Source organism: Taeniopygia guttata, chromosome 8 (assembly GCF_048771995.1).
Source record: "Taeniopygia guttata chromosome 8, bTaeGut7.mat, whole genome shotgun sequence".
NCBI classification, from domain to species: domain Eukaryota; kingdom Metazoa; phylum Chordata; class Aves; order Passeriformes; family Estrildidae; genus Taeniopygia; species Taeniopygia guttata.
In genome coordinates this window covers 24345022-24364162 of record NC_133033.1, presented here as the reverse complement: position 1 = coordinate 24364162, position 19141 = coordinate 24345022, and the positions used below count along the sequence as shown (strand labels likewise).

The following is a 19141-nucleotide window of genomic DNA, read 5'->3' as shown; positions in this document are numbered from 1 at the left end:
ACCACATTGGTTTATAACCTCTTGTCATACTAAAGGCTCTGCTGACTGATGGTTTCCACTGCATTGGAGCTGGGATTGCTGATCCTGGAGAAGAGGAGGCTCTGGAGAGACTCTGGAGCCCCTTCAATGGGCTCCAGGAGAGCTGGAGAGGAACTTTGGACAAGGCTCTGGAGAGACAGGACAAGGGGGAATGGCTTCCTACTGCCAGAGGGCAAGGACAGATGGGATATTGGGAAGGAATTTTTCCCAGTGAGGGTGGGGAGGTTGTGGCACAGGTTTCCAACCGTGAAAGTACCCACAGCCAGGCTGGACAGCACTTGGAGCAACCTGGGATAGTGGTGCTCATGGGGGGAGGGTGGGGGTGGTTAGAATGAGACAGACTTTAAGGTCCCTTCCAACCTAAACTCTTCCAGGCTTCTATGATTCTGTGTAGAAGAAGCTTATCTTTACAACCTAATTTTCTGTCTGTGATATCAAATTCACTTTTTTTCCCTAATGATGCATGTTTTGGCATAATATTTTTTAAAATACCAGCAAAGTATACAGAATACCCTGCCTCTTACTGTATAAACCCCTCTCTTGTGCTGTTCCAAATCCAAGCAGGTACTCACCCAGGACAGAGAGGTAGAAGTCCTTCCTGGCCTCTCCTGCAGCGTTGGTCACCACACAGGTGTAATGTCCCTCGTCTGCCACACCCACAGGGCTGAGCCGCAGTGTCCGGCCCCCTGAGACAGCCAAAACAGCATCAGAGTCCTGCTCTGCCCCCCAGCACCTCCCCAGGGCTGGGCAGGGCACACACACCCTGCTCTGCCCCCCAGCACCACCCCAGGGCTGGGCAGGGCACACACACCCTGCTCTGCCCCCCAGCACCACCCCAGGGCTGGGCAGGGCACACACACCCTGCTCCACTGCACGGGATTCATGGATTGGCACTTAGGACATGGCAGGAATGCTGTGCTTGTAACACACACTGCTGGGCAGGAAATTAGGACAGCACACAGTGCTTGAGACAGCAGGGTTTTCACTCACAAGAGTGCTTTCCTGTACTGAGATTCTAGATGAGTATTCAGGAAAATTAATAATGCCTCATCAGTGCTTTTTATGTGTGCACACACAAAAATAAGCTTATTTCTATAAATACCTTGTGTTATAAATACCCTTTCATACATATAGATAAGGAATAAAATTCCACTTTGCCCTTCTAGCATTTGCATTAATTGTGCCATCAATAGTAATAGTAACAGCTGATAATAGCACTGGTTTACATGCAATTGTTTAAAAGAACAGATTCTTCTTGACTCTGTAGTTGTCCAGTCACCTTTGTACAGACATGCTCATTTAAAGGAAGATTTGCAAGTATATTTGACCAAAGATCAGGAATATCCCTGCTTTGCCATCACAGAGTAACTTCTCTTTCCTTGCTTTTTGGCACAGGAACAGCAGAACAGACATTAGGGAGCATTTGAGATTGAAGCCAAAGGTGGCAGCCAGCCTGTAGCTTTTCCCAGTTTCTGGTTAGCAGCTCTCCCATCAGCAGCCATTCCCTAATCCACACTACACTTGCCCTGGGCAGCTCCTGTCTGTGGCTATCACTGTTGGGACACAGCCCAAAAAGTGATGATCCTGGTCATGCACTTGGAGGAACAAACTGCTAAGCTGGTTAATGAATGTGGCTCTACCCAAGGAATCCTGCCTGCCAGAGGGAGCACTGGGAGACTGAGGGAGGCTCGGGTCTTCCAGCCTCATGTCTCCCTCATCCCTTCTCCCATCCACCCCTGCAGAAGGCCAAAACAGAAGTAGAAACCTGCCTGCAGGAGACTGTGACCTTCCTGGCATCACACACCAGAGCACACCCAGCCCTCCAGTGCTGAGGCAGGACAGATTTTTTACATTTGGCGAAACAAAAGCTCTTCTCCTTCCTAAAGCCCATGTACAGCTTTGGGCATGGGCTGCATGGGAAGCAGGAGGGGTACAGTGGATTTTTTTTTCTTTTTCCCAGAAGATATGCAGGAAGGATCATCAAAAGCAAACACAGGTATTTGGACAATACTCTCAAGCACTGGGTGGGGTTGTTGGGGTATCCTGTGCCAGGCCAGGAGTTGGACTGGATGGTCCTTGTGGGTCCCTTCCAGCTCAGGATATTCTGTGATTCCATTATCTGAATTAACTGACTAAAAGCTGGCAGCAGTGTGTCCACACACTGAAATGATCTACAATGCCAAGTATGTTTTCAGTCAACAGAACCAATATCTTGGTTTGGCAAAGTATTTAACTCCAAAATTAGAGGAGGATTTTTGTTATTGTTGTTTTTTACAGCTTTACAAGCACAAATAAAGCTCCAAGTGGCCATGCTGGCTACAGTTCACTACCACAACATGTAGCTTTTTGAAGCACAAAGTTTGGAGGAAAACAAAGCCCTGAGCCTTGGAGTGTTTCCCCTCCCACACAATAAACATCTTTTTGTCTCTCCCTTCCTGACTCTCGACCCAGGAGGTGAGATTAGTGTGGGTGTAGAAAGCAACAGGCAGGAGAGAACCAATCAAGCCCAGAAGATGTTCATTTTGTTGACGGTAACTTGAGACAGAAGGGAATGCAGAGCAGCTCCCAGAGCCAGGTTCATACTGGGAAAGAATCACACACCCACTTCCTTTTTCCACACACCATATGCAAAAAATGGGAAAGCATAGGACAAGACTATGTGTAACATTAAAAGCTGCACTCATTAAAATATCCTGAAGCTTATCAGCTTCAAATGCAGTCTTAGCTGAGCTCTTAAACACCTTCCAGTTCTTTACCTGTCTGATAGTTTTCTTAGGTTCATGATGCAGGCTTTCCAGGGTGGCTATCACAGTGTATTAGAAACTCCATCAAAACTTATTGCCATGAGATTTCTACTTGCCAGTGGCAAATCCAAGGTCAAAGAAACAACACAGCCAGAAATGCTTTTACATGCACTCATTTCTGAGGCTCTCTTTGGTTTCATATACAGACCCATAGAAATTAGAGATGTGCTTTGGTTTTTGTCATTTCTTCTTTCAAAGATTTTTCCTCTTTAAATGAAGAGGAAGAGGTGGAGAAAAAATAAATAGGAGAGCCGATGAAGAGTATTTCTGGGCATGACAAATTGAGATGTTGCCATCTGCCCTCCAGCTTTTGTACCTGAGAGGATCCGCACCGAGCTGTTTAAGGTGATGGGCAACCCATTCTTGAGCCACGTGATTGTTGGCAAGGGGATTCCTGAGGCTTCACAAACCAGGGAGATGGGATTCTTCTCCACAGTGCTGATGTTTTCAGGCAGCTGCAGATAACCACCGATGCTTGGGGGAACTACAGCAAAGTGTAAGGAAAAGCCACACTTCAGAACAAATACAAATTCATTTTGCTCACAAAATGTTGTGTCATCCAAATATTAGTTTACTGAGGGTGAGCAGCAGGGTGGTCTTGGTTAAACCTTAATTTCTCTCTCCAACAACTGAGTATTTCCCATCATGAAACTCACCCCAATATCAGGTAAAATTGTACCATATCCTGCTTATCTCAGTCGACAAAGCCACTCAGGGTAGATTGACATTAACAGAAAGAGAGCTACAATTTTAAAATATTCAGGAGTTATAAACCAGGATTTGGGCTTTGCCTAACACTGCAACTAGAGCTGCATTTGCTGCAGCAGATCCAGGAGGTGCACTGAGCTCCACACCACTGCTTGGCACCCAGTGGTGAATTTCCATGTACCCCCACTCACCGTGGACGCTGAGGTCGTATTTCCTATCAGCCAGCCCGGCGGCGTTGGTGGCCACGCAGACGTAGCGGCCGGTGTCGGACACCTGGGCACGCTCCAGCCGCAGGACACGGCCCCCAGCCAGCACCGCCACGTCCCTGCCGCTGCCCAGCGCCCGCCCGTCCTTCAGCCACATCACTGCTGGCTCAGGAATGCCCCGAGCCTCGCACTCCAGGGACATTTCACTTCCCTGGGTGACAATGACCTCTGACGGGTGGGGACCACTGTTCGATATAGTTGGTCGAGCTAGGGAAGAACAAGGGACACAGTGTAAGAGTCAACTGGAAGCTGCACTTCAGAATCTTCACCTGCTGCTGAGTCAGTTTTCCAGAGCAGCAGGGCCAGTAAAAGGCAAATCAGCTCCTTTCCCCCTCTCTCACAGCATAAAGTAAAAATGTTTTTTAAAATGTTAACTTACAGGCAATTTTTAAAATGCAAACAAGCAAAAAAATTAAATTAAAAAAGATTGTCCCCGTACTATCAATCCCTACATATTTTGGAAGATTTTCTTCCCTGTGGGATTGTTTAAAACTATTTCCTTTTGCTCCCAACAAAAATACAGTAAAGTCTAGGAGAATGAAGGGAAATCTAAGTTTCGTCAGTTGTCATCACTACTGCAGCTTGGGGGCAGGACTAAAGGGGTTACATCAGTGAATGGTGCAGTTTCAAAAGGGATATGCAATGTCTGGGTCAAGCTACAGGTCCAAATTGCCAAAATTTTAACGACAACACTTTCCTTTAACTACCTCTAAATTGTCCTACAGCCAGCACTCTGTCTCTGGAGACCCTGCAGCTCAACATCACTGCCCGGCTCACCTTCCCATAACATTACTGCACAACTGGTAAACCATGATCAGAGTTTTCCTGGCACTTACTGTACACTTGCAGGCTGTACTCTTTGGTGGCACTCCCAGCCACGTTTGAAGCAATGCAGGTGTAAGATGCAGCATCAGACCTGTCAGCAACTGCAACCTGGAGCTGTCTGCCCCCAGACAGCACCCGCACCCTTCCCGATGGCTCCGGCACCACAGGAGAGCCTGCAAGACACCTTCTGTCACATAAAACCACACAAGTTGCCAGGAGCAAATGAAAGTCATGTGGTGTGAAGTCTACTGGTTTATTCAAAAGGACTGAGTTGCACATTTGCCCATTTTAGAAGTACTCTGTCAGTTTTCCCAGAGAGCAGGAACTTGGCACCAGTAGATCCTGAGCACTTTCTCAGTGTTTAGAAATTAATTTAGGTTTCACACTGTGTGCTGTGTGTCACAGGCTTCTTCTTAGGAAATCCTCAGCAGAAACATGACAGCAAACTCCCATTGCATTCTCTGAGAGCTCAGAATATCCATTTTCATCTTTCCAAACCGCACTGAGACTTCCTGACAGAAGGAATGCACCTGCCATGGATTCTTCTAAGAAGTTTAATCTTCGTTTCCCTCTCGTGCATTCCCTCTCTACAAAGTGCATCAAAAAAAATATACTGCTAAAAAACATACTCTTCCTAACTGCTTTTCTAGACTTTCTAGCAGGTTTAAGTCTCCTTCCTGACATTAAGCGCACACACATTAGCCTTGCAGTGCATTTACATGTCATGGCTTCCAAGAGACGGGGTTTAAAAAGAACTTCCAAGATACAGGGATTAAAAAGAACTTCCCGTTCTCTGAGAATGTTATGCATTGGAAAAAGTGTTCTGTAATTAAAACCTGCTCTTTCCATGAGCCAAAATTAATTAAAGCAAGTACATACTATATTGAATTGTTCTGCTTAGAAAAACACAAATATAAGTAAGACTGATTAATAACACAAGAATTAACATAGTGGAAAAGTAAATTCTCTTTATTTTGCCCTGTATTCTCTCTCCAAGAGTGCTTAAAAGGTGCTGAAAATAGCTGACTTTGTCTGCCAACTCCTAAAGAGGTATTTGGCGATGTAACTTTAACCCCTAAAGCAAAAGGTGTGCAGACGACTCTTGAACAAGATGGGAGGAGAGAAAGGGTTTGGTGTATCCCCAAAGCAATTACAACTACACACATCTTCACCACTTGGCTGCAGATTTAAAACCAGCTCAGAGAATCTGTGATATGCAGTGGAACACAGGGCAGAAACTCAACTTCACACCAAGGAACTCCCAGTGACCCTGGCCTTGACATTTGGGACCCACTAACAAGTCTTACAATCCCAGAATGGTTCAGGTTGGAAGGGACCTTAAAGATCATCTCATTCCACCTCTCTGCCATGGGCCCGGACACATTCCACTTGCTCAAAAGAGAATAATCTGCTCCTGGAGTTCACATTACCCAATGCCAGGACTACACAGATATCTGCACACCTGAGCTCCTCAGAACACACCATCCAAAATGGACACAAAATGAAAAGCAAACCCACAGATCCGAGTTATCCCATTTGCTTTACAAAACAGACAATTGGCAGTTACCCACCATTCTTTTTCCAAGTGAGACTGGGTGGTGGGATGCCACTGGACTCACAGATGAGGCTAATCAAACTCCCTTCCGTGACTGTCAGCTGAGAGCTGTCATCTGAGCCAGAAATACTTGGTGACACTGCAAAGAAAAGCCAAATAAGTGCAGCCTTTAAAACAACACATCATCAGACAGCAGTAAACCCCAAATGACCCTCATTCAAATCTCTCCCATACAGCTCAGAAGCAATGACAAGGATTGTCTCCTCAATGCTAACCACACCCTGGGTAGGGAACAATACACTTGGGAATGACTGCATCCATCCTTTTGGGCTCCAAGGGCTGCTGCATGCACAGGCTTTATTTTGGACTGCCTTTAATGGACTTCACTGAACAAAGATGGTTTGGGGAACTTTGTCAAGTGACTCCAACTCTAAGAGCATGCCTCATTCATGGCCTCAGCTAATAAACCCATAGAGATAATCATCAGTAACTTTTGGTTGTTGGTATGTTACTTTAAATGGCATTAAAGCTATGGATCCAAACCAAGATACTTATCATAGAATCATGATCACAGAATCTTGTGGGTTGGAAGGGACCTTAAAGATCATCTTGTTCCAATCCCCTGCCATGAGAAGAGATGCCTTTCACTATTTATAGATCTAACTACTCTTATTCCTGCAAGCTCAACAAAGGCTTGTAGAGTAATTGGTGTTAATTTAGAATTAAATTAAAGCAATTTAAAAAATGTGTGCACTGTCCTGGGCGTGTTCAACTACAGCGAATACAACAATATATCCCTGTATGTGCCTCGGCAACTGAGTGTGGATGAATTACAGAGGATTTCAGTGTCTCAGATTGTAATTCAGCCCTGAGCTTCATTCCCGTTTCTGGAGTAAGCTTAATAAATCTTACCCCAAATATTGACATTATAGTTCTTCTCAGTTTTCCCAGCAACATTGGTCGCTTCACAAGTGTAGCGTCCAGTGTCCTGCACTTGAGCTCCTTCAATCTGGGGACAAAAGGAAAACCTTGGTTTTTTCTTCGTACATAATTATTCATGAAATGTGTAGGGAGAGGGGGCTCAGGTTTCAATTTTATTTTTACATATGTCTCCCAGAATATTATCAATAGACCATAGGTCTCTGCCATCCCTCCCTCCTCACCCTCTGTTCTCTGCTGCCCCAGAGAGCCCAGTGCTGTCCCACCCCCACGGAGGGTGCAGCTCCCCAGGAGGGAGCCCCAGCTTGCTGCCTGCCCAGCTTACCCTCAGCACGCTGCCATCTGCAGAGATGCTCAGGCCTGGCTTCTCCAGCAAGGGCCGCCCATCCCTGAGCCAGGCCAGGCGCGGCGGGGGCACGGCGCTGCCCTGGCACCGCAGCTCCAGGGCCTGGCCCAGCAGCACCGACACGTTCTGCTCCTCGCCCACGATGTCGGGGGGAACTGCACCAACACAGCACACACTTGGTTACCTTGGAAAAGCCCTCTGAGACCATCAAGTCCAGCCATTCCCCAGCACCGTCCCCAGGAACAACATCCACAGGTCTTAAATTCCCCCAGGGATGGCAACTCCTCCCTGCCCTGGGCAGATGTACCAGCGCCTGAGCATCCTTTCTGTGAAGAATTTTTCCTATCCAACCTGAACCTCCCCAGGCACAACCTGAGGCTGTTTCCTCTTGTCCTATTGCTCAAACCAAGGGACCTTTAGGCACTGAAGATTTCACAGAGCAAATATAATGTGGAGTTAAGGGACTTCACTGTGCAAAGACAAAATGACACACCTTCAGTTATGCATAACTTCAGTCTCCTTTATTCCACAAAAAACCACAATAATAATTTTTGTTATTTACAGAATACCTTCCACACTAAATACACACTAGTGAGGTACCAGCTACAGTAAAAAAAAAAAAAACCCTTTAAATGTAGCTAGAAAGGAAAACGCCCAGTACATAAAAATGGGGGGATGCATTCCTGCAAGAAGGAAAAAGAGCTGCTGAGTGAAAAAGCTCATGATAACATCATAAGATAACAATCAACCCCAGAAGCTGAAAATGTCTTAAGCTGTTCCAGACAGTGCCAAGAAGGATTCTTGACTTTAAGGAAAGCTCTGACCTACAGATAATTTGCCCAGAGATGGCCAAATACAGCTGACAGAATAAGAACTTACATGGTCAACAAGCAAGTCAATGGGTTAATGACTTAATCAATAAATCATAATCTACAATTAGCCCATGTATAAGGTTTGTGTGGGATCTAGTAATTATTGCAGTTGGCACTGAGCATTGTATTTACATTTGTCCTGCAGTTCAGTGGTAACCTAATTTTTACACTATTATTTCCAAATCAGACAGTAGGAAAATCTCCTTTTGAAAGGAAAGTTTTCTGTGTAGAAACACAAAAACCCAAAACACTGGACACTTTAATTGAAACCCATTAGCTGTTCTTGAACAGTATCAGGATTTAAGAAAACACATTTTCCCCCTCATTTAAAAATATTGTGTTTCCACAACCAGAAAGACAAAAGTAACTGAGAAGGCAACTGAGAACTAGACCTTGAACACAGCAAGTCAGAAATTTTCCATAGGGAAAGTGTTCTTGGCTGCAATCAAAAAGAACACAGGCAAAATACAACCCCCCAAGAAGTTGACCAGGACCAAATATAAGAACCTTTATTGTCACATTTCCTTTGTTGTTTAGTTTTGGGATCCATGACCCCAGACACTGAGGGTCTGAGTGCACAGAACTTTGGGGAGAGAAGGGAGATGATGGGACTGTCTGTGAGAGCAAGCACACTAGGTTAATCACACACAGGAGACCAGAATGTGTCCCAAAGTGGCACTCAGGGGACAGCAAGACAAGGTGGTCTAAAAAGACCAGGAACAATCAAGCCTTGTGTTTCTTGCCCAGGAAATTCAGAGCAGAACTGCTGATTTCATTATTTTGCAAATAAGGAAACTGCTGATTTTCCCTAAATTATTTGCAAACTGATTTCATCAGTTTGTAAATAATTTAGGGAAAAGCTTTGTCCCTGTGGATAAGAAATACAGCAAGTGAAAAAAATCTGTTTATCTTTTTGTCATTCTAGAACTCACCAAGGTCCAGGTTCTTTATTAGTATTGTGGAACTTAGACTTGGAAGCTGATCCATTCTGGCAGAAGGCAAATTTATTTCCAAAGACTTTTCAACCAATTACTTTTCCTCTCTGCTCAATGAATTGAAATGTGCTCAAAAGGAAACTGGGTTTATGACACAGACACTAAAGCACTTATTTCTGAAGGAACGGGTTTTAAAATTAATCTAATTATGCTCATAGTAACTGTATGTAAATGAGCTTGTTTCAACTCCTGGCTCAGTGCACATTTCCAACCAACCCAGCTCTAACTCTACTCCAAATTATTTTCCTCCTGTGGCTTCTTAATTAGATTGCCCTTATGAGGCAAGTCTGAAGAGCAATATTACTTTTTGGTGACAGCTCACTCAAGCTAGTCCTGCAGCTGAGCTCAACCCTGGCCAGCTTCTAATACAACACTAATTTTAAACATACACAACTCCTAACTCTTTTCATTTCCTCCAGCTAAAATGGACAGTGGTTCCAGAAAATACAAGAGGAATAATAAATATATCTATGTCATTTTACACAGACATACACACTTGTCCTCAAACTCCAAAGGACACCCTCATATTCCTTGCTCTAGACATAAAATGTTCCAGCCTATATTAACATTTGCTCACTTGCCACAGCAGAGCCCTGGGTTTCCAACTGGCCCTTCTAGATGCAAAAGTTACCAGGACTTTAGTCAGGGGTACCCCAACCAAGGGAGACAATTCTGAAAGCCAAACTCAAGAACAAATAACTTGCCCAGCTGCCCCTTCTTAGAACTCATCCTAACTTTTCTTGCAAGGTTATCCACAGGGGATTGCCATAATGCCAGAGACTGGCAGAGTCCACTGACCTGCTGAAAGGAGAAGCCAAACTACATTTGGAACCTCAATTCTAAATGCCTCTCTACACATCTGGTACTGTAACATTTCTGAAACAAACGTCAGATTATTGTTCATCCTCATTTTGCTGTTGGACAAATCCTCTGAGGTGTCCAAGGGAACTCAAAACCAGCTACAGTCACACTCCCTGGCATCCCTGCTGGCACAGCACCCACAGACTCTGAGAACACATCATGGAGTGACCTTAGGGACCCTTCCAGTGCCTGAAGAGGCACCAAGATAACTGGAGAGGGACTCTGGGCAGGGGCCTGAAGGGACAGGACAATTATGAGTGCCTTCCAGAGGCAGGGTTAGATGGGATATTGGGAAGGAATCCTTCCCTGTGACAATGGGGAGACCCTGGGACAGAGTGCCCAGAGAAGCTGTGGCTGCCCCTGGATCCCTGGAAGCATCCAAGACCAGGCTGGATGGGGCTTGGCACAACCTGGGACAGTGGAAGGTGTCCCTGCCCATGGCAGGGGATGGAACTGGATGGCGTTTAATGTCCCTTCCAACCCAAACCATTCTATGAATATGAAAAAGCATCTAATACAAGTTACAAAAAATCCAGGATGAAATTCATACAAGTTACAAGAAAGCACAGAATCACAGAATGTTCTGAGTTGGAAGGGACCCGCAGAGATCACCAAAATCCTGCACATGACAGTGCCAACAATCCCACCAGGTATCTGAGAGCATTACCTGAATCAGAAGAGAGGATGAATTTACACAAGTTCAGGTAAAAAATTCAGGATTAACTCACTGACAACCTGGAAAACCGACAAACTAAAAAACCTCTTCTTTCCTGCTCCTTGAAGGAGACAGAACTGACTGGCTGGGCTCAACACAGTGTCACTATTTAGCACTAAGAGAATCCCCTCCATTTAGGGAGGCAGAGCAAGGCTTGGGAATGGCATGGGAACTGCAGAGTTCCCATGGAACTCCCCATGGATGGGGAACTCCCAGTACTCTTGCTGGTGCAATAAAGACAACAGAGCACTGGGCCCAAGAATATCTCTCACTTGGCAAATCTATCTGCTTTTACACAAACACGTGTTTTATCATTTGTAAATGAGTTTTTATGCATTCAACTTGTAAATGCACTGCTGTAGTTACATTCCTTCAAGGATACACAGAAGGACACACCCAGACACTTTAGTAAATGAAGGCGGATGTGCATATATGTTTTAACTTCCATACACAATCCACTCTTCCTCACCTGGCCTTCCATTACAGACTGGGACAATTTTTACTCAGCACTGCTCAGGGTGTGGGCCCAGTGTGTTAAATTAAAGCTTCAAGAAGAGCTCAGAACCAAAAGGAAGACATTTGTCACTCACCATAAACATGGAGGTCGACGTCCCTCTGGCTCTCCCCCGCAGCGTTGACTGCCACACACGTGTATGTCCCCGTGTCACTGAGCTGGGCACTGGGCAGTGCCAGCACCCGGCCCCCCGACAGGACCTGCAGCGGGAGCACAGCACCTTCAGGCACACCCCAGTGTCAAACACAGCCAGGGGGAACTCCCAGGGCTCATTTCACAATGGGACACTCGTTTTGCCACTGCTTCCCACCATCTCCCTGCACTCCAGTGTTCTCTTCTAATCCAGACTTGCAAAAGCAAAACTCTCACTTCGTGCCAGTCCCTGGGAATTCCTGGCATTCTCAAGACTTTGCAGGATCTGGACACCCCTCCCTCCCTTCCTCCCACCAGCTTTAAACATGCTGTCACACCTTTTGTCTGTGCCCTGATATGTCCCCACAGAACACAGTTCTCCCTCTTCCCTTTCAAATTATGAAATCAACTTCCACAAACCAACCACGGCCTCTCATTTTACCTCTGAAATATCTCCTTATATCAGAGGTTGGTTTTCTTTTCTCAGTTACTGTTGTATGTAATGAGCTTCCAGATCTCTTCAGCAGAGGAATCTGGTCCAATTTCCCCTTCTTCCCAGTAAGCAGAAAATTTGTTGATGCAAATTTACTCAGTATGACACCAGGTGAAAGGACCACTTTATTTCAATATATCTCTATCTTCCACTTCACACAGTACTGGAGCTAAACTCACACAAACAACCCAGAGTGAAAGGCCTTGTATTGTATTCTAAATCCTCCAACTTATTCTCTTCCATTAAACAACACTGACTTAAAAGCCTCCTCCCACAACAGGGAACACCATAGAGCAGGATCTGTGCCTGGTACCTGGAGGCCATTGCTGACACTGGACACAGGGCTCCCATCCTTCAGCCATGTCAGGATAGGGGCAGGGATGCCTCTGGCTTCACACTCCAGTCTCACTGCATTATTGACCACTACTGTCACCATGTCACTGCTGCCAGAGATGGATGGGGGCACTGAAAAAAAAATCCACAGAAAAAGGGCTGTAACAGCTGCATTAGAGTATTAATCACAATGACATTAAATAGGCTGCATAGTTTTGGATGTTATTTCTCTTTTCTCATGTTATTCCTGCTGAACCCTTGTCATGTCTTTGCTCTGTGCCAGATCCTGCTCTTCCCTAGCATGAGCAGGCAGATAACTGCAGTGAAACTACTGTGAGCAAGGTATGTGGGACTGGGCCCACAGCCCAAAGGACAGCTGTGAAACCCAGGAACTACACCATAAAGCCAGAAAATATCCCCTCAAACTTTTCTACTATTCCATTTAGACCTTGTGAAAGACTTTAGGAGTGGTGGGGATTAAAGAAAGGAGTTTACCATATAAACCACATAAAGCAAATGCATACACAGAGTGATAAATTGCCCTAGCAGAGCATATGGAAATGTTTATCAGATTAGACTGGAAAACATCTGCCTCTCTGATGACACAAAACATTGCAATGGAACATCTAAAGCACTTACTCTAGGCACACAGTCTAGCAAATGTAGGGCTCTGATAGAAAGGGAGACAGGAATCATTAAAAAAGGGAGATTTTTCAAATCAAAACTATTCTGTTTGCTCCTACCACTAATAACTTAGTGATAAAGTTTAGAAGTTAGTATCACGTGAAAACTTAATGTTTAAAGTCACTCCTGCAAAGAGATGAGAATGGTGTGTGCAACTCATACATATAACCCTGTGTGAGGGAAGGAAACATGTAAAAATTCTGCACCGAAAATAAGATTCATTAATGAATTTAGCAACTTCTAAGAGCCTGTAGCTTAGATTGTGGCTGCCCCATCTCTGAAAGTGTCCAAGGCCAGGCTGGACAGGGCTTGGAGCAACCCAGGATAGTGGAAGTTGTCCCGGCCTATGGCAGGGGGTGGAACAAGGGCAGAAAAAAGGCAGAGGATTTTATAACTTTTTAATCTTTTCCCCACACAGAGTTCCTCCTACTGCAGTACAACAGCATTCATTGTTCTCAAATGCCTGAGAAAGCTATAGTGGGGAGAAGGAAGTGAAAAAAAATTAATACAATGAAATCCTACGAATTCTAACTAAACTGGAATTCCACCTGATTCCTTCAGTTGGCCTGTCTGGTTCCATTCAGTGTTAAGCCTGTGGTATCAAGCATTGCTTTTAATGCCAAACAGAAACTAGTGAATAAGACCAGTAGTAGACCAAGGCAGGTGCTCATGAACATCTAGAGCAGCTTTTCCATAAATGCAAAGTACTGAAGATTGTGCTGCACAACTTTCAGTACTTGGCATTTGAGCCTGCTCTCCATTAAGGAGTCATTGCTTCCACTGGTAAAGAGGGCAAAACTCAAACTCATAAACTTCTCAAACTCATGAACTCTAAGGACAGTGGATGATGAACCTGTGGATGGCGAATTCCAGCGCCTCTCTACTGTCAGCCTGGCAGGACACCAGCTGAATGAAGCAGGTTCACAGACAGGAGGTCAATGCAATTAGCTCCTTTGATGCCACTAGTTGTGGCATCAACTAAAGTAACAGCAGATACTTTGTTCTAGAAGGGGAAGCTCTGTGTCTTAGAAAATTTTAGTTCCCTAGAAAGCTCTGGACATGTTTGCTGAAATTCTGCCACTCCTAAAAAGACACAAGTGTACTGAGGAGTTACTTTCTATTTAACTAGAAGAATGAACTTAGCTCTAAGGATTTCCTGAGAATTAATCACTGGGTGGGGTTAATTGCCTTTGACTGTGTCTTGTGCCATCAGTTTTTCCCATGATGGTCATTAAATCCATGGAAACGCACTGCCCAAGTCATTTACTAACATTAATAGGAACTATCTACTGCGCGTGCATCTCAGGTGGGAACACTGTGCCAAATTTGGGCCACACTTTTGTATGGAAGACTCCCACAGGAAACCAGCTACATGCATATGCACGTATTGAAGATAAGAATTTGGACTATGGCCATATTCAAAAGCCACTGAAATCACTGGAAAAGCTCCAATTGGGCTTTTGCTGGGTTCAGCAAACACCCACACTTTCATTTCATCTTCTTAGACACAGTTCTTTTTTCTTTAAAACTCTTGGATTATTAAAGAGCATTTTATCTGAGTTCTTTGTCTACTGTGAGCTTCGAAGTCACCTACAACAAACCCCAGCAACTGCCAGGCCCTCAAAATTGATCAAGTGATCCCTTAAACGGAATACCTCTTCCACAAATTCACTCTTCCTAGAAATGCCTTCTCTTGGCACATTTTCCACATTCAAAACACTTATTCTAATAAGAAAACAGAAGAGTTAAGACCATGGAGTGCCAGGACAAGGGGGAATGACTTCCCACTGCCAGAGGACAGGGTTAAGATAGGATATTAGGAAGGAATTCCTGGCTGTGAGGGTGGAGAGGACCCTGGAAGGAATTTCCAGAGAGGCTGTGGCTGCCCCTGGATCCCTGGAAGTGTCCCAGGCAGGTTGGACGGGACTTGGAACAACCTGGGATAGTGGAAGGTGTCTCTGCCTGTGGCAGGGGGTGACACTGGATGGGCTGTAAGGTCCCCTCCAACACAAACCACCCTGGGATTCTGTGATCATATGATGAGTGACACCAAGTCTGTTAAGCAGACTGGAAAAGCAGGAAAACAAAGGTGGAGCTTGCATGTATTATTCGTAAGTGTCACAATTCAGGGCAAGAAGAAACAGTCTCAAGTTGTGCTGGGGGTAGGGAGGTTAATTTGAATATTAAGACAAGTTTCTTTATGGACAGGATAGGCAGACAGTGGCAGAGCTGCCCAGGGCAGTGCTAGGGTCCCCATCCCTGGAGGGATTTAAAAGCTGTGTGGATGGAGCACTTGGGGACATGGGTGAGGGGTGGCCTTGGCAGCACTGGGGGAAAGGTTGGACGCAATGCTCTCAGAAGTGCTCCCCAAGCTCCAGAAGTGACAGCTCCGTGGTTGTGCACTCACCATGGACCTGGAGGCTGTAGAGCAGCTCAGCCGTGCCAGCGGCATTGGCAGCCAGGCACCTGTAGAGGCCGGAGTCAGCCACCTGCGCGCCCTCGATGTGCAGCACCCGGCCCCTGCCAGCCAGCGCCCGCCCGTCCTTGGACCACGACACGGCTGCGGGAGGAACGGGGAAAGTCACTGACAGCCCCGACAAATGTGGCACCACAGAGCTGCGACACGGCCACCCTCAGCTTTCACACACACACACCAACGTTTAACAGTCAATGGCAGTGTTAGTCGTGAGTAAGAATAATAAAATGTAACAGAAAATCAGGAAATAGGAAGATTTGCTGACTATGGCCCAAAGTTCAACACGAAATTTGACACTATCCCCCCATATATTTATGGAAAACTGTTCTGAAATTGAGAAATTATCACACAAAGCAAATTACAGGAAATTTACTTGTCTTATACCATGGTAAAGAGCAGCTGTTTAAAACCACACAAAAATATGAAGGCATCCCTACCTATGGCAGGGGGATGGAAGGAGATGAGCTTTCAGGTTCCTTCCAACCCAAACCATCCAGGGATGCTATAATATCCCTGACATCATAGATATTTATAATAGGGGATAGATAGAGGATCTATACAGGGATTCGATAACATATATCAATTTTTTTTTTACCTTTTACCTTAAATTATCATTACATTAAACTGAACTATGTGGAACAAAGAATCAAAACATAAGCAACCAAATCAAAGTGCAACTGGCAGATCAAAAATCTGAAAATAAAGAGCAGAAAACTTGGTGTTACTGCAGAAGAAAATTTTATAGGAAGTTGCCAACCAAGAAAATCTGCAGATTTTGCATCTCAGCCAAAAGATGGCACCATCCATCAGGAGAATGGGACATTGAGGCTCTGCTGGCACCACTTCACTAATGAGATGAAATTCCTGCTCAGGGAAGGATTATCTGTAATACACTGGGGTTTTGGAGAAAGACTCACACTCACACTAAGTGCTCTGGCCTGACTGATAGACAAGACTTGCACACAACTTCTCTCTTTTCCAGTGGGATGCTGTGCTCCTCAATTTCCTGAGTCATGTTATATCTTGACAACAGGATGTGACATTGCATCACACCAGGGGTGACCAAGCTGTTCTTATTGCATAAATTATCTGAAATCCATTGTTTTAATTATTGATAATTAAAATAACTGAAAATTTGGAGGATAAAGGAGAAAAAATTTAAAAGGAGCGTAAAATAGACATAAAATTCTTATGCTAAGATTTTACTACCTCAGTATTTTAATTTTTTCATGTAAGTATAAATTATTCTACAAAATAATACTTTGCTGTGAATTAATTCTTAATAAGGCACAAAATAAGAAGCTGGTTGCACATCTAAAATGTAATAACACCTTTTATCTGAAAATGTTGCTATAATCAGCATGAGAATAATTTGCTATATTAGCTATAAGATCTTAGTAACTATTCCCCCTGTTTTGCCCTACAACAATAGGGCAATTAATACAGCAAATTGCTCTCATAATTATTTATCTTTTTATATCTTACCAGGTAACAAAATCCACACATTAAAAAAGTCCTAGACACGAGCATACTTGACAGGCACAGTTAATCCATGAAGTATTACAGGTCTGCCCTACACTAACAAATACTGAAGTGACAGGAGATAAAAGTGGATGTGTTTAAAGCTCATTCAGTAGAAATCAAATAGTGCTCTTGCCCGTGGACAGGGCATCACAAGGGAGTGGATTATCCTTGCGATGTCTTTTCACTCATTTATCAGCGGGGATCACTGAATTCCTCAACCCTTCATCCATGTCAGCCCGTCCATTGACATTTTCCATCACACAGTTTCTAGCTGGTTTAAAATCACACAATTAGCTCCATATTCAGCATATTCCTTACTTTCCAAAGACACATGAAAGTGAAACCCTTGATGAGAATGTTCCCCGAGGTGCACATGGATACCTGGCAAAGGGTTCCCAGATGCTCTGCATTCAAGATGGATTGGATTATTCACCACCACTGTTTCATTCAATATTTTTCCTGCATCTTCCAGACTGGGTGGTTCTGGGAAGAGACAAAAGCAGCAGGTTTCTGTTAATTCAGCCACCCAGCTAGCAGAGCATATGATCATAAAGTCATCTACCCCTGGAGAAACTTTGGGCAATGAGTTGCACAAGCTTCAGCTGCTGGGTGACCAAGGAATTTCTCCAGAAATTTCACCTCTGAAATGGGAATACTCTCTAATTACATAGTATCATTAGTGGTAAGAGGAATAAAACATTATTTTTGCTAATTTAAATTTTTTTCCAGGAAAAATGGAACTTAAAAATTTGCAATTAATGGGTACACAACACAGAACAGCAGTTATTCTCATGGCAAGCTCCTCTCACTTCAGCTGGTGATAGTAAACTGAGTAGTGTAGACAGCTTTTACATTCCTGAAGTTCCAAAATCTGAAACATGACAGAAATGCCAGCTAAGAAGACTGATAGCAAAGAAGAGCTTTATGAGCATGGGATTCACAGTGAAGTTAGCTGTGATGCAATTACCACAGTCTGAATGTGGCTCCTCTTTCTAAGTCCCATCCACAGAGACTCTGAAACCTCTCCTCGCTTCAGTTTAATGTTTTCCAGTTACTGGTTTGGTAACAAAAGTCAATATAGCCATACTCTGTGAAAATATTGCCACAGTCTTTTCATGCACCTCCTGAGGATTCTCACACCTCCTTTGAGGACTGGGTCACATCAGCAAAGCATAACATTTCGTGACCACTTCTAAGCCAAAAATATGTAAATCATGGTGAGAGCATTTATTAAATTCACATGCAAATGACAGATTCTTAAGTCTCCCTGATTTTTTTCATACTGTTTTTAGCTGCAAAAGAAAATTCCTTTCAACAGGCAGAAAAATCCCCTCACAAGAAAATGTTCCTTTCTCAGGAAAGTTATTCCTATAAAAATTTCCCATTTCCCAGGGTCACGGGGAATACCAATATCCACAAAAAGCTTGATGAAATTAGTAATGCCAGTGGTAGTATATCACACATTGATTAAGAAACACAGAATACCCTTCTGAGGGGTAGGTTAGAAGGAATGTGTTTGGCTTTTTGGGGTACCTCTGAGCAGCAGAGGTACCTGTAAAGACATTCATTCATTTCGGTGTCCTTTGGTATTACAGGAGAGAGGCCAAACTCTACAAAAGCCAGTTTTTGCTCTCACTCCTTACCAACGGAGTGGGACAGAGAAAGGGAACTGAGAGATGGATGCGCAGAGCCAGGAGAAAAGCCAGAGCAAGGAAAGCCAGGTGCCTGAGCTGCTGGACAGCCCCGTCTGGGCGCGTTACCGTGCACATGGAGCCGGGTGTGCTGCTGGGCCTCCCCCGCAGCGTTGGTGGCCACGCAGGTGTAGCGGGCGGCATCTCCGGGCAGGGCCTTGCCAAGATGCAGGACACGGCCCGAGGCCTCCAGCTGTTCCCAAACACAGAGAGGAGTGTGTGACACCATTGCCCCCAGCACAGCCACCCTGGGGGAGTGGACATGGCCAGGCTCATCCCCTCCCAACCCTGGCTTCATGGAATGAGGAAACTGCTGGGTCAGAGATTTCACTGTCCCTGGGACAGCAGCATCAGGAGCCGTACAGGTGT

The 19141-nt window shown here is 44.7% G+C and overlaps 1 protein-coding gene across 1 annotated transcript in view; it reads right to left on the bottom strand.

Annotated features, from left to right (window-relative positions):
• The window catches only part of HMCN1 (hemicentin 1), a 164139-nt gene that overhangs the window by 57812 nt on the left and 87186 nt on the right, over window positions 1-19141 (bottom strand). Inside the window, exons 36-47 of the mRNA XM_030279477.4 lie at window positions 18842-18965; window positions 17463-17564; window positions 15489-15641; window positions 12378-12529; window positions 11516-11639; window positions 7462-7637; window positions 7110-7206; window positions 6214-6336; window positions 4654-4815; window positions 3743-4024; window positions 3160-3327; window positions 612-725 (exon numbers count right to left, since the gene is read on the bottom strand). Of these exons, the coding sequence (XP_030135337.4) occupies window positions 612-725; window positions 3160-3327; window positions 3743-4024; window positions 4654-4815; window positions 6214-6336; window positions 7110-7206; window positions 7462-7637; window positions 11516-11639; window positions 12378-12529; window positions 15489-15641; window positions 17463-17564; window positions 18842-18965 (1777 nt within the window). The remainder of the gene's footprint in view (window positions 1-611; window positions 726-3159; window positions 3328-3742; window positions 4025-4653; window positions 4816-6213; window positions 6337-7109; window positions 7207-7461; window positions 7638-11515; window positions 11640-12377; window positions 12530-15488; window positions 15642-17462; window positions 17565-18841; window positions 18966-19141) is intronic.